The sequence below is a fragment of the Lissotriton helveticus genome, chromosome 7 (assembly GCF_964261635.1).
Source record: "Lissotriton helveticus chromosome 7, aLisHel1.1, whole genome shotgun sequence".
Classification (NCBI taxonomy): Eukaryota; Metazoa; Chordata; class Amphibia; order Caudata; family Salamandridae; genus Lissotriton; species Lissotriton helveticus.
Genome location: NC_136068.1, coordinates 463,834,999 through 463,851,577, shown reverse-complemented (window position 1 = coordinate 463,851,577; position 16,579 = coordinate 463,834,999). Strand labels below are relative to the sequence as shown.

The 16,579-nt window shown below is 42.7% G+C and overlaps 1 protein-coding gene across 1 annotated transcript in view; it reads left to right on the top strand.

Moving 5' to 3' along the window:
* HIRIP3 (HIRA interacting protein 3) overlaps window positions 1–16,579 on the top strand; it is a 175,686-nt gene that overhangs the window by 28,854 nt on the left and 130,253 nt on the right. The window contains exon 4 of the mRNA XM_078652422.1: window positions 11,537–13,233. Coding sequence (XP_078508548.1) covers window positions 11,537–13,233 — 1,697 coding nt within the window. The remainder of the gene's footprint in view (window positions 1–11,536; window positions 13,234–16,579) is intronic.

The following is a 16,579-nucleotide window of genomic DNA, read 5'->3' as shown; positions in this document are numbered from 1 at the left end:
ATTACATTTGCTGGTTGCCACCTTTGACATTTTCAGCCAATCCCTTTAATTTCATGGCTTTCAGAAAGATTTTTAATTAAGCATTTTCTTATGTACGACTACTTTTCAGATGTCTAATACTCTTAAGTGTTGAGTCTGCCTGTTTACTCTTTCTGTTGGCAGCAGAAAAATGGACGGTGGCAAGGAATGTCATCAAATCCAAGTTATGGCCTGGATTTCTTTCACATTCATTTTAGAGCAGGGATTTTCAAATTTTTCCTTTGTCCAACCGCATTTACTTTTAATTTAATTTTCCAAATGTGCAAAGTTTTTATAATGGAAACACTGTCAATAATACAAGCTGAACAAACTCACCACATTTATTTGTGATGCTTATCCTAATTAAAGCATTTGAATTAATAAATCATATCTTCAAATCGGAATAAATTATACATAGGGAAACTATCTTTGCCTTCACATGAAGCAACCTTCTACCATAGATTCATACTATGGTACTGCAAACTAGCAACCAAACAGTTTCATTCGTTAGTGGTTGGCCCTAATTCTTTAGTGCACAAAATATTAAAGAAAACTTGTTGACCCTGACTCCAAAGAATATGATCTGGACGTAGGGCGATTGGAATTCCACACAATTGCAGTCAAACTGTTGCCACCCAAGGATATCGTTCACATAATCTGGTGCACTGAGATTTGTTAGATGATCAAGTCTTCCCCTTCTGATCTTATTGTCTCGGAAAGTTCTTATCATACTCTCACCTCGTATCAGAAAACTGGTGCTGGGGAGGTGGTTTCCTGGAAAGCTGGTGGAAAGAAGATTTGGCCTATGCCTGAGTTGAAAAAGTAGGTTGTTAACAAAAAGGGGTATTTCTTTTACTTGAAGAGTAATCTTCCAACTGAACCGAAGAGTGTGCTTCCTTCAAAAGGTAGACGTAGCACTGCAGGCATCTGAACTGTGTTTGTGTTCCAGTCGTTTAAAAAAAGGTTTCTTAATGCTGCAATAGTTGCAGAAAATATCAGTGAAGTCTTAAACAGTTCTTTAAAGTTAGAGATAAGAGAGAGCACTTATTGCTAAATAAGCTCTAGGATACGATTTCTTTAATGCAGAGTCAAATTTCCTATCTGCGTGGTCCTTCAAAATTATGTCCTTGGGCATTAAAGTACGGCCGATTAGGCTGCCCATCTGTGATTCCACAGACATTGATTTTGTAACTGTCGTATCTGTATCGTCAATGGGATAGTCTCCACATAAACCTCAGATCATTAATCCGGTCTTGCTTCTTCTAAGGTTCCCATCTACAACATGCTCATGTAAGGGAGGACCGGAGAATGGAAACAGCTGGAGTTGTTTTAGCACTGCTTCACCAGAAATACTAGGTAGCTCTTTAGCAAAAAAAGTGTTGTTATTCCGAATTTGTCACATTGTGTCTCTACATTCCTCTTAGATCAGAAGGGACTCCAACTCCTTCCTTTCATAGGCAGATTAATCTGACTGAAGACCTTTTGTGTCTCTGGTCTGGAAGTTGCAGTGACAGGAGTCTGGATTGCAGACATAATATCAAAATGTTTGTAGCAAGTGCTGCTTTAGATCATGTGCTCTGCAAATGTCTGTCATCTAGTGATATCTTGTAGCTCCTCCCTATGTATACTATGCCCCTGGACAAAAACTTGAGATTGTTTTTTCCCCACATCTGGTTTGAATATTCATCTCGATCTTTCAAATCAAGTTAGCACCGGAAAACATATGACGCCAGGCAGCAGTTTTATTTTTTTAACCATGATCATCCGAGAACTCATTCTCAGCATCTCCACAACAACCTGTATTCAGGCCGAAGGATGTGGCTGTGGACTGACAGCTAAAACAACTTGATCAGCGACAGGACGTTATTGCAACAAGTAACTAACTGGGAAACAGACCCCACATATGGGACTCCCAACATTGACCGCGGACAATCTTTGATACTAGGCGCTCATGAAGGTGTCGCTTCTGTACATGCAGGATTGGCTGCCACTGTTTCTATTTTTACAGCAGCGCTATTGGTGGCGCGGTTTATACCAGCAGACTCACCGATATGTCTTTTTTTGTGACGTTTGCCAACAAATTAGGCGTTCTACTGTGTCACGACCACCTCAGATACACCTTCTTATTTCCATTCAGCCATTTAGCTGCATTTATCATGATCATTGCAGTTTTATTATATCCGATAATGCTTTCAAATACATTTTGGTTGCAGTGGAGCCTTACACTCGGTTCCTCAGGGTCTAGCCACAACTCACGGCTGACGCTAGCACTGTTTTATTTTTTTTGTAACCATATTTTATTGATTTTGAACTACATCGGTACAGTACTTCTGAAAATTCTCAATTAAGAGTTTAACACTAAATGCAAATAGTATGTTGCATTCAAACTCTGGTTCATTTTCTTCAACATTCCCTCTAGAAACCAAACTTCCCCCCCCCCCCCCTTGAATTGGGCTTATGCAAACGTGTCAGCGTGCCTACATATTGTTGGGTTCTCCAGCATGGATTTCTCACTGTCCGTGCATTATGGCTATGTATCGTCAGGTCCCTCTGGGCAGTATGCCCATTTTCCCGCTCTGGCTCTGCCAACCTCGGTGTTCTTGTCCCTCTGCTATTGGCCCTCACACTCGCTCCCAACTCGCCCACTAGGCTTTCCCATGCCCTGGCTCACTCTATTTTGCCTTTTCCCCGGCTGGTTTCTTTGAGCAGTAGCCTGCCTTCTGCTCCTGTCCACTTCTCAAGTTCTCGTTTCAAGGTGGCAAACCGTGGCCCTCCCGATGGCCTTCCAATTCCTGGCTATCTCTTTCTTGGCAAGGACATAGGCTAGGTCCGGGAACTTTCCAGTTACTTTATTTTTGACTGTGTGGGGTAACCAACCGAAAAGGAAGTGCTCTGAGGTCTGCGGAAGCTCCTTGTCAATAAGGTCACCTATCGCATGTCTTATCGCCTCCCAGAAAGATTGCAAAATGGGACAGCTCCAAAATATGTGACGCATGTGCGCCTCCCTCTACCTGCATCTCGGGCACACTGCCGTTTTACCCCAAAATATCTCCTAATTCGGGTCGGTGTTAGATACGCTCTATGCAATACATAATAGTTAATCAATTTAAATCTCGTAATCCTAGACGTTTGCGTGGTTCGCTGCAGGATTTTAGGTGTGGAGTTTTGGTATAGGTCTCCCTTCACTCTCAGTCCTGCTCCAGCCCAGTCTTCCAGCCCTGCCCAGTACTCCCCCTGCGGAAGGGATATTAGGGGAATAGGGGATCACAACGCCCGCTCTTCACAAGTACCTGGCCCAGCAGCGCACCACCATACTAGTTTCAGCAATGTCGGCAGATGTATTCTGACACACTCGCAGCAGGATTTTTGCCAGAGTTGCGGCATCTGGCGCGGCCGGGTATTCCCTTTCCGGGTCACGATCCGCTGCCAGCCATTGGATCAGCCAATATAGCTTTGCAGCCAAGTAGTAACCCTTGAAATCAGGCACCGCTAACCTGCCATCTTTCGTGGGGCGTCGCAATAAGGCCAACGCTACTCTCCTATGCCCCGCATTCAAATGAATGCCGTCATCATGAAGTCAAGCTCTTTGAATGTCACTCGTGGAATTTATACCGGGAGGGCCCCAAAGTAGTACAGCAGGTGTGGCCGCATGACCTTCTTCAAGACAGCCACCCTCCCAGCCACCAACGAAGGCAGTATACCTCAGAAGTCCATCTCTGATTTCACTAACCTTATCCCTCTGCCCACATTTCCTTCGAGCAATTCCGCCGCTCCATGATATATTTTAACTCCCAGGTACTGCAGGCAGCTAGGCTTCCACTTCAAATGTGCTGAGTCAGGTGGGGGGAGGGGGAGGGGGGGGGCAATGGGACGGGTATCCGGCGCCATTGGGTATAAGCTGGATTTTTACTAATTGACATTAAGGCCAGACACGGTGCCAAACCGGACCTGCATGTAACGTGCCCTGTGTAGCTCATCCGTCGTATTCCGTAAGAATAGCAGTATGTCATCAGCATACAATGCTATGATATGTTGCACTGCACCCACCCTTAGGCCCTCTTAATCCTGTCCACTCCTGGCCCTGTTCGCCAGTGGTTCCATAGCCAGTGCAAACAAGAGCGGGAGGGGGGGTGGCATCCCTGCCTCGTGGCCCTGTCTAGCCGAGATAGTCCGCCCAGTGCGCACTCTGGCTGTTGGGGATGCATACAGCAGCCACACCCATGCCATAAACCCTTCCCCCAGACCCATTCTAGCCAGGACTTCATAGAGATACGATCACTCCAGGCTGTCAAAGGCGTTCTCTATGTTCACAGTATATACTCCCGCTTATCGTACCCCTCAGAGCTCATCATAGCCCTGAGTGGCCTGATATTTATGGCCGTGTTCCACCCGGGATAAACCCTGCCTGGTCCGCGTGGACCAGAGTGGACATGTGGGGAAGTAAACGCGTCGCTAACACTTTACTTAGGATTTTGAAATCTTGTTTAACATAGACAACGATCTTTAAGCCTTGTAATCGTACAGTTCCTTCCCTGGCTTAGGTACTGGGACAATAAGGGCCATACTGCTCTTTCTGGTAGTACTCCCACTTCTCTGGCCAGTTCCTCCGTATACGCTGCGTAAAATTCGTCCAGGAAAAACGTCCGCGCCCAGGGTCTTGTTCCTCGCCATACCCTTAATGGCAACACGCACCTCTCGCTGCACGATGTCAGCTCCCAGCTCCTCTGCTTGTTCTGGGCTCAGCCTTGCCAATCGCAAGTCTGCCAGGTACTCTCCTATGTCTGTGGGGTCATCATCTCGTGTCTTCTTGTAGAATTTAGCTTAGTAGCAGGCAAAAACCTTGTTGATCTTTTCTTGCGTGTAGTGTCGAACTCCCCCATTCATCTTCTATCTCTAGGGGGGCGACACTAGCACTGGTATAAAAGATTTGCATGTCTTTGCCAGGACTTGTATAATTGCCACCCACTGCCACGAAAGGTCCTCCTATCCTCTCTAAGCATAGTGTATCCTGAAGGTTAAACATGAGCATGGTCTGGGTTACACATTCCTTAAGCCATGAATCGGTGATCCAAAGAAAGTCCAAACCACGATCAAGGAGTAGGTCATGTATTTCTTGAGTGTGTTTGCATAGAGTGCAGGCAATAATAAGTCCACCATAACAAAAAGGATATTACTGATCTAACAAAAAAGGTAATCTGCAGCAAAATCAGAAACTATAGTATCTAGACCTGTGCTGAGCTGGAAAGGAATCCCATCAGCCCATCAATTGGCAGAACTTCATCATCTGGGATTTGAGGGAACCAGTATGTGATAGCACAGCTCACCTTGTGAAATCGAGAGCTGTCCTAAATCAAAACCACCAGTGATGGATCAGGCCATGATTGTAAGATCTGTGGTGCTGAAAAACAATTTGCAGTGATACTAAATATAAGGAAAAACAAACGTGCAATGTAAAATTGGCTACTATGATAACAAATGTAACTTTATTAGAAGCTTATCACAGTGTCAAGACTAAAAACAGAGTGTGGATAGTTTGTCAAAATAACTATCATCAGTTGACTAGACGGGTCTACATGTTTCAGCCATTATAGGTAACAATGAACCTCTGGCTTTCTTCTGGACCAAAGACTACACTACTGCAAAAACGACGCAAAAACGGTGAGGTGAAAAATAAATGAATAATAGTGATACATCCTACCATACTTTATGGTTCCATTGTGTAGGACGAATATTCAAAAAATTAGATTCTTTCCTGGAAAAATACACAAGAAAAAAGACTGATAACAGTTCAAAACTACATGTTCATAGGTATTTGACGCATACACCTATTATTTTAATTATGTATGAGTAATCGAACAAGGATTTATTTAAATCTTTTCAAATAACAATTACATTTTCATTAACTCACCCATTATCTCATGGGAGTAATTCTCACCTCTCCTGGCAACTGCTCAGGTGATGAGGCCCGCTCTGTGAGTGGATAAAAATGGTAGAGGACTAAATCAGTATCCCTCCCTCAGTTTTCCACTAACTTAAAGAAGCTAAAAACTTTGGTACTTGGTATAAGCCAATAGATAACAGCATAATTGAGACGACTCCTTTTCAACAAATGTGCCATTGACTCCTGACTTTATAAAATAAATAAATAAATTACTGTTAGAAAATTACTGTTAGAAAATTAACCTAAATCGCTAGCATTCAATGTGTATAAAGATGTAGCCAAGACATGCTATAATCAATGGTATGCTGTATATGGTCTAGGCTTGGACTCGGAGTTGCAGCTAATGCTTGATCACTGATCTAAATGATTTCCTCAATTATCATAACCCTCCGGGGAGACGTTCACAGTGATCCCAAACGCCTCGCTCAGAGTGAGTTGTTAAATGACTTAATCAGAGGTTTTGCGATTGATGTTGCTAAAGCATCTGCAGCAATATTAGTCCTAACGCTGTATTACCGCCAGGCACACGTCATTGATGTACATAGCAACAATACCGCCAGGCTGTTTGTAATTCAGTCAATGGAATGCTTGCTGAATTGAGACCAATACCAAATGGAACTACTGGGTCAAAAATGCATACAGAAATGTTCGCATATCTCTCTTCAGAAGTGTGTACGAAAATCGTTGTAAGCGCCTGCCTCAAGAGCAAGGAACACCGGGTTTACTGGCTGTTTGAAAAAATAATGCCCAGAAATGTACGAGCAAACTACAGGAGACCCAGAAAAGACGCTACAAACCCGCTATAGTCAGGCCGCCCTACCTGTCCGTCGGTACCTCAGGCTATTCCTAAGCCGAAGGGGAGGTAACCAGACGGGCAGGAAGGGCCTTTTTATGCACATCACAATTAACACGTCACTGTTCATAAGGAGGACTACAGAGGGAACCAGTGCAGCAAGGGCTGCTACAGAAAATGGTATGTTTATACTTCCTGTCTAGATGGCGCTTGCGCAGATTGTGGCGGACCAGAAAGAAAACAGAGAAGCTCCCGCCTATGTGCTGACAGGAAATATTGCAATTGTGTTTCCTGCCTAATGGCGCATGCGCATATGATGGCGGACACTAGAGGAAACACAACGGTGAACCGCATATGCCCAGACAAGACGAAGGTCTCAGTCGCACATGCGCACCGTTGCGTGATGCATCAAAAAGGGTCTAACAATCAAATGGAACACAATGGATCGAGTGCGATACTGATTACTCAGCACCCTATGTCAATCGGTATGAACCTATCAAACGACAATGTATCCATGAAACAATAAAATATGATGACTGAAAAAAATTTCGGTCAGAAAAATAATCATACACATCAGACTGTGCATGTGCCAAATCTCTAGTTATGCTATGACCAATACACGCCCAATGGATTAATTTACCACATACGAAAATTGATATTTGAAAATTATGTATGTGACCGAGAGACCGAGAATAAAACTGTGCACGGTTCCCTGGTAATATAATTCATGTTGTTTAGGCATAGCTAGCAGAGACATGACATAGTATCCATCGTACGTCCAAGCCAAAGTGTCCGACAGGCATGGCATGTTGTCCAACACATACCAGGGCCACAATGTTGGACGATGAACAGCCAAGTGCATGTGCTACAGCTGTTGAATTTGTAATTCATTCGACCATCTTAGCCCAGAAAGGACGATCTCGCGGTAGAGGAGCGAGAAGTGTGTACAATGGAAACAGGCAATAGATGTGGTAGTCATACCGCAAGAAGCAACAACAAGTTATTGATCGTGTTAGGTCATATCGTGACCCACGGAATGTCATCATTCAAACCTTCAGTGTCGCACTTAAGCTTGAAAATCCATTTTTGTTCCTTCAGAAAGAGGTATCGTGTAACATCACTGATATGTAGCGGAACAAAAGGTTGTTCCAATACAACCCATTTCATCTCTTCTGCCTTGTGTTTCATGCTCAGGAAGTGACTAGTTAGGCGTGTCGCTTGTTTATTACACCTAATAGTGCTCTTATGCTCATTGATTCTCACTTTGACCTTTCTGGTCGTCATGCCCACATACTTCATGGAACATGGGCATGTGATCATATAGATGACCCTTTCACTATTACAATTAGTATGCTTTTTGAGGAGCCAAGGTCTACCCGTCCCTATGTCCACCGAAAGGGTTTTCTGTGTCTGAGGGCATGCCGTGCAGGAACCGCATGGATAATGCCCTTGGACCGCAGGGAGGTTCCACAGAGTATTTGTTGGCTCCTGAGCTTGATGTATTGGTCTGGTATGAACTAAACTGTCCGGTAAGTTCATCCCCCTTTTAAAAGAAAAGAGTGGTTTCGGAATGGTTTCTCCAGCCACATTAAGGATCCTCCAATTTTTGCGAACAGACTTTTGAACCTGATTGGACAGAGTACTAAAGGTGGTTGCAAAAGTAAGTCTGCCCAAAGGTGGTTTCTCTACTGGTGCTTCTAGATTGGCGTCACGATCATTATGTGAGGCTCTTTTCAGAGCTCTACGCACCAGGCGTTTAGGGTAATCTCGTTGTCTGAGTTTGATTGACAACTCTCTAGCATACGTGACAAAATCCCGTTTGTCAGTACAATTACGGCGGACCCGTAAAAATTGTCCAACCGGAAAATGTTCTCAAAGTGATTTTGGGTGATGGCTATTGAAGGTCAGTAATGAGTTTCTTGCCGTTGGTTTTCTATACAGTTTGCTGCCCAACCTGCCAGCTGTCGGAAAAATCAGAATGTCCAGAAAGGGGAGTTCAGATTGGCTGTATTCGACTGTAAACTTCAGATATTGGTTCTTGGTATTAAGCCAGGTATGAAAGTTAAGTATGGCTTGGGAATTGCCACACCAGATGACAAGAATGTCATCTATATATCTTTTACACAGCAACACCTGATGGAAAAATGGGTTGCTGTGGTTAAGAACGCAATCTTTCTCGAAAAGATGAACATAAAGATTGGCTAAGCTGGGCGCAAATACCCTACCCTTCGAGGTTACATTGGACTTTTGTTTTTCCTTATATTTAGTATCACTGCAAATTGTTTTTCAGCACCACAGATCTTACAATCATGGCCTGATCCATCACTGGTGGTTTTGATTTAGGACAGCTCTCGATTTCACAAGGTGAGCTGTGCTATCACATACTGGTTCTCTCAAATCCCAGATGATGAAGTTCCGCCATTTGGTGGGCTGATGGGATTCCTTTCCAGCTCAGCACAGGTCTAGATGCTATAGTTTCTGATTTTGCCGCGTATTACCTTTTTTGTTAGACCAGTAATATCCACTTTGTTATGGTATACTGTAGATTGGGAATAGAATATTACTTGGTCTATAAAAAGTTGTCTCTTGGACTCCTTTTTAACTGTGTGTATTGTAATAATAAGACCACCACTTGGCGACAATTTTTTTCTATATTATTTGTAAGAGAAGAACTAGAGTCTGAGGTGATTCCAAAAGGCGCTTTGCGTTTAAGACGTTCCAGGGGGCCATCAATATTACTGGGAGATAGCCTTAACTCACAGTGCCTAACAGTATCATTTAATGATTTCAAACAACATTTAGTACCTGGCTGTGGACAGGCAGCATGGCTGGTGCTGGTCGCGTTCCGGATGTGGACTGGCGCAGACGGGCTTGCCTTTGGCATGCCAGCGGCGCACATATGCAGTGTTTGTCCCATTAAATACCTTGGGACAAGACCACTAGAGCGCCAAAACCAAAAAAGATGGCTACTCATGTTTGCTAACCGGCAATTACATTGACAAAAACATTCCCTTTTTCAAATTCCCCCTGTGTTTAAAAGCAATTAAAAGATAAAACAGTTCTATTTCAACTCTTTACAGCTTCTAACTAAACAGCGCACAGTTTGGGAACCACTGTACTAGAGCCTGGGTTTACCAGGGGGCTGAGGATTATTTTACACTTCAAGACATAAATAAATTGTATGCTTGCTTAACTATTGTTCCCCTCCTTCCTGCAGATGATAGTGCTAAGGTACCTTCGGCAATTTGCTGCTCTCTACAAAGTAAATAAATACATACTGGTTGACTTCCAATAACCAGGGAACTAACTCTGTGCTTATTAGTGTTCTTGGAACCCCAAAATACTAATCCAATTTTCCCGCAAGAGTTTCTCTGAACGCAAATGTGACTAGACGTACATTACTTTTCACTTGTTGCTTTAAAATGCATTTACTACAATTGATTAATGTATCCTTGAGTTTGAACATTATTCTCATATCCCCATAAAAAGTTATTTTTTGTTAAATTTTTAAAGCCAGAGCCAGTTCTAAGATGAGTTTTATTTTGCACAATTGAATAAGCATTCCTGTTAGCTGAGGTATTGAAATGCTCTATTGAGGCATCTGAATAAGATTGGCACAGGTTGAATTTCAGTCCATGCTTTTTTTTTTTTTCTCTCTTCTGATTTCCTTTTGGAATTAAGGTACACTCTCCTTTTTTGGTATTTGCTCATGTAACTTTTCCCCATCTCATTCAAAAAAAGATATAGCTTCCTATCTTAATGGTATTTACCCATTTCTGCATTCTTTAACTATGTTGGTGGATTAAAACATAGTTTTGATTTGTCTCGTCAAAATCTGGCCATTTTGCAAACAATACAGCAAATACAATAAAGCATCTCTAATTCTGTGATATTTGTGTTTGTTTCTACTGCTTATCGGGTCTCAAATTGCATCTGCAAATGATTCCCCATAAACATGTTTGTTTTTCAAAAATTTGGAAAAGAATTGCTCGGAGGAGTGGTTTTGTTTCTAGAACTGTGAAATAATGCTTATGAAGTGGTGTGGTTTGAATTTTTCCAGGGGCCATATTAAAGAATGAGTCCCCTTAGTCTTACATATGTATTGGGTTTGCTCTTTCTTAAAAGCCTCACATTTCACTTCACATCTCTTTCACTTCCTATCTGCATGCTTCTTGCTTACTCCCCCCCCCCCTTTTCGTGTTCACTGCTTCCATCCCTAGTCAGCCCACTTTGTTTTCTATTTGTGGCTCAATTTCATACTCTTGTCCGTTTCTTCCTTTGCTCAGGTTTTCATCTTTTTCTTTGTACTTTACTCCTCTTTTGTCTACCTTTCTTGCTTTCCACTCATTCCCCTTCTTCGTTTCAGTGTGTTTCCCATACCCATGTCTTTGTCTTCTCTTTTTCCATTTGTTTCCTATCCCTTACAACTCTAGTTTTTAGCCTGCAGTCTTTCCTCTAGCTCTCTGCCATTCTTCGCACCACTCTTCTCAGTCACTACTGACTTGTCTCTTTCTTTACTCAAATCTCTTAATCTCTTCCCATCTCCATATATCGCTCATCACCCTTTCTACTTCTCACTGTGCACCCATATTTCCATTTTACTTGCTGTTTTTCTTTCATTCTTTTACTCCCTTCTCAATGTCCCTCTTTGTCGTAATTCTTCTTCTGCTTTCCACCTTCTTAAACTTGAATGAAGGTGTTGCTCCGCAGCACATAATTGTTTCACTTTTTTGAAGTGCAGTATGTTTCTGCTTTCTTTGACCTCTTTGCATCTTGTTTAACAGACGAACACTCGGATACGGGCAATACCAGGGCTACATCCAAAGAGACCACAGTGAATATGCCAGCTGCAAACAAGTCTGACAAAGAAATATCAGCTGAGGGGTTGGTCAAGAGTTCTAGCCTTAGGAAAGAAGCAAATATTCCGAATGGTACATTATCCGAGGAAAGGGGTGCTCCAAATAGAGGATCATTGAAAGGAAAAGCGAAGGAAGAGTCAAAGGTGAAGGAAATTCCAAGAAAAGGAAGTCTATTGAATGCAAGATATTCTGAGAGTAGCTCTGAAGGTGAAGAGTCAGAAGAGCCAAGAAAACTGCAAAAGCCAAGAAAAAGGCCCCAGGAAAAAAAAATAACCGAAAGTAGCTCTGAAGAGGAGAAAGAGGAAATAACTATTGCAGATTCCAGAAAAGAGAAACTGACAAGACCAAGTCAATCCCAGGGTGATCCCGCAGGAGGGCCAAATAAATCAACAAAACTAAAAGAAAGGTCCTTAAAAACAACTTTGGCTGAGACAAGTGAGGAGGAGCTAGAGCCAAAAGAAGAAACCGGTGAAGGAGGAAAGCCTCCAAAAGCAAATAAGGCTAATTATTCTAATGACAGCAGTGAGGAAGAACAGGAGGAGGAGTCAGAAGGAAGGAAGAATAAGACAAGCAGCAAAGAAGTGGCAAAGCAGAGGAATAAAACTAGCCAAATAAAAACACACCCAAAAGCAAGAAAGGGCTCAAAGGAAAGTGAGGGCAGTGAGGAGGAGGTAGCCACCAAAAATGAAGAAATGCGGATAGGAAGATCACCCAAAAAAGTATCTTTAAGCAGTAGTGAGGAAGAGGAAGAAGAGCCAAAAAGGCATAGTGGTCAGAGGAAAAAGGCACTGAAAGTCAAAAGGACCAAGAACGGTGATAGTAGAGAGCAGAAAATGCCACAAAGGGATGGCAGTGCAAAAAAGAGAACATCTAAAGTGCAAAAGGTTATAAGCGGAGGTGAGAGCAGCGAAGAAGAGATGTCTGAGAATAATCCAACTTCAAGAGGGATTTTACACAAACCAAGAACGACTAGAAGCAGCGAGGATGAAGATGAGAACATGGAAAAACATGAAATGACAAGTAAAAAACACTCCAAAGCAACTGCAAGTGATAGCAGTGAAGAAATGGAGGAAGAACCAAAAGCAAAGAAGGTGCGAAAGGCCAGTAGTGATGAGGAGATGGCAACAGAAAAGCAAAATATACTGACTGAGAATAACACGAGCACCAAGAGCAGAGTCTCTTACTCTGGAGGAGATGCTCATGAAGCTTCAACTGAAGAGAGTAGTAGTCCAGAAAGTGCTGATGAAGAGGACCTGACTGGCAGGAAAATGAAAGGTGAAGCTCCTGCCAGAATTCACACAAAATCTAGCATGGATGACAGCTCAGAGGAGGAGACCAAGGAAGAAGAGGCTCCAGTACTTAACAAGGGAACAAGTGGGACTGTACAGAAGACAAAGGGCACATCCAAAGTAACTGCAGAAGCAGACAAAGTGACTGGGTCAAATTCTGGCAATGATTCAGACAGCAGCAATGGCAGCAGTATGGCCAAAGACAGCCAACCCAAGAAAGACCATCATGGTGGAGGCTCAGATACATCTAGCAGCAGCGATGATGACCCAGTGGATGATGGAAAGAAGCAGGGTGCCAATACAAAAGAAGGGAAAGGAAAGAAACAAAGAAAGGTATGTAAATGCTGTGCTATTCATAAAGGAAAGGTAAACCGATGCATCTCACAATTTGTAGAGTATTTCTTGACAGCAAGCAGAGAGAATGTTCAGAAACATGGCCTACCTATTCCCAGTGTCCTAAAGCTGGTGTGTATGACTGAGCTGAGATTTTTGATACTCTTGTTTCCTTGACTCTGTTAGCGCTTCTGGTCAGGGGTCAAGGTTTAGGAGGTAGTGATGGAGCTCTGATACAATATAACACAGGTATGTATTTTCAAGACTATTCATCCTTACAGCACTGTCCCAGAGCTCTTGCCAACTCCAGTGGTGCTGTTCTGAGGACCTCACTAAACCATCCAATCCATAGAGGGTCTGTGGAATTTTATAACATATTTTTATGGGACAGGATGCATCCTCAATCTACTTGTCTTGTACCAAAATCCACGTGTCCCTTTTGGTGCCATGCAATGAGGTGAAAAATTATGGTAGCATTCTCTTTTTATAATAATAGCCTCTCGGATTATGGCAGGGTTCATATTATATCAATGTTTGGATTCTAACAAGGCTCTGATTCTTGATACCTTTCTGCAAGTTCACCTAGTCTATTTACAAGAAAATATTGGGAATTTACTCTTGACTAGGACATTAGTATAACTGTTAATCTGGGTGGGAACAATTATATGTAAGATAAGTAAATTTGCCATCAGTCATGTGCATATATATATATTTGCTCATGTGAAAATTGAATTCTTTGCTTTTTTTCTGGGAATACAGTTTCCAGACATACCTCTGTCAACTCTTGTGAATTTCTGGAAGCCATAAATCTGCACCAATGCAAGGACATATAGCTGTATTTTTCGACTTTAAGAATTGGACATCTTATTTATTTTCATGTTGCCCATAATGTTGACGATATTAGTTTTACACTGATTCACCATTATTGATCTTTTTTTTATTTTTTGTGTTGACATGCCTCGGTCATGTTTTTCTACTAGATGCCTCAAATAAATTGTAAAACTACACAACAGTTTACCAAAAGGTTGTTTTTAGAGTTGCTGTTTTATGTATATTTTATTTTGAAATTTAAAAATCGCCAATTTTCTGTCAGACTCCTCTATGTATTTGCATGGAATCTGAGCATTATAAATAACCTTGAATTGGTTAATTTTGCAAATGTGTACATTAGAAGCACTGTTAGTAATGCAATCGTAAATCTTAGCACTTCCTTTGAACACTCTTCCTAATAGTAATTATTTTGTATTAATGAACCACATACATAAGTGCCAAATTTCTTATACTTTTTTTGTAAACAGATTTTATTTAATTTTAATGTGTGTGTGCGCCATGCTGCTGAACCATCACTGTATAATTGCTACAAATTACATCAGTATATATATACCAATGTGTAGTTTTACGTAGTAGCGATAACTTTGTTAATGTCAGAGGCTGTTAACTTTCAATAATCCCATCCCAATAGTTTGAAATTCCACCCCCTCCACCCTTCCCTGATTCTCAGTGGTGTCTTGTGTGTTTCGCTGGATGAGTAGAAAGAGGCAGGGGAGCATGGCCATAAAGGACTTATGGGTCTTCCTGGTCACCCAGCACCCATTGCCTGCCCAGGCCTATGTCTATTGTTCCAGTTGGGGTGGTGGCTCCATGTCTCATTTCTACTCGAGCCTCCGTTACTATGGGGAAGGGACTCTTACTGTGTACGGGTGCTATTTTCGTTATTCAACCAAGTTCTCCTAAGCTTGGACGGAGTCCAATATTCCCCTACTCCATCTAGCCTCCTGTAGAAGCATCCCCCTCCGCCTCCCACACTCTGCCCAGAGAAGGTCTGTCCTCCATCTGCTGATTTGTGGGCCAGTAGGTGCCTTCCACTTCATGGTAACGCGCCGCTTGGCTAGTATTAGGGCCAGATCTATGAAACAGTTTTTTTTTGTAGGACGGGGATAAAGACCCAGGATACAAGTCGCTGCTGTTGTGTCGATGTTTCGGTCTGTAAAATCTTTAATGGAATGTAGTACTCCTACCCAATAACCAGTTAGGATGGGGCAATCCCATACCATGTGTAGCATCTCCACTGCCTCTTGGTAGCATCTGGGGCAAGACTGAGCTGTGTTAGGGAAGTAAGTGTTGAGTGTGTTGGGGGTGAAGTATATAGTTGTGGATTAGTTTAAATCACACGATGCAGTATACTTTCAGGCCCGCTACTAGAATTTTGACCCAATACTCATTGGAAATTGTGGTGCCCATATTACCTTCCCATCTCTCTTTGAGGTCCCAGGCAGCTGCTGATGATCATGTACCACCCTTCTTTGTCTTTTCTTGAGGGACCTGGAAGGGTACGCCCATTCTAACCCATAACAGTGTTCCCCTTGCAGAGGCTGAATATGTTGCGTATGTAATGGGATCTCTCCACCTCTTACTTGCAATAAGGATTTATTAAACCCTTTGTGTTTCAGGTGGGCCTGGACTTTATATTTTTTTGTCATATTATTAGGACCCTAAATGTTCCTGGTTACGACTTTTGTAGGCATAGGGTGCATTTGCCATTCGTGGAAGTACTCCCATCGGTGCACTTCCCATTCCAACTCTCTGGGTTCCTATCCTCTTGCCTCCCTCAACACTTTCTGACATGTAAAGTAGCGACAGCTACTATTAACAAAACTAGAAAGTATCTTCTCACCCCCATCCAGGCATTGTAAAATTGTCTCAGTGGCAGGCAGTAGTACCCACCTACACAAAGGGTGGTATTTGCCAAGGCAAGTTGAGCATTTACCTGACAGTGGCAACAGTTGTAATACAATCGTCCAATTCTATGTAGTTCTCAGTAGGACTGCAAACAACGCACTGGGTGCTAGTGTGGTGTGGTGTGGTGTCTCCCCTCCCCCTTGCATAAGTGTTCATTGTTTGGCAGGTCTTATGTTTGGCAGGATTCAGCCTAAATCATCTGCCAGTCAAGAGGTAATGTGTGACAAGCCAGCACTTCGGTTGATTCTAAAGTTGAATCAGTCTCCGGACTGGAGTCAATATCCACCTATGTGGGCCTCCTCAGCGGTGGTGTTTTATCAGAGATAGTGAGTTTCACTGTCGTCTCCACTGCATTCTGGCGATCGTGTTGGGTTTTGGCCTCGGATGGGAAACCAGCTGATGTGGGCGTGAGATAAACTGCGGCAACCTTGTCGCATCTCCGCATGGTGTCACCCCCCATCCAGTCCCATAGCTCCTACTGGTCGGCGAAGAATTTTGTTTCCCGGTCTGTAGTCACCTGAAGTTTGGCAGGGTAGAGTATAGTGTATTTGAAGCCCATTGTGCGGAGTTGTTTCTTGACCTCCACAAATGACACTCTGTCTTTTTA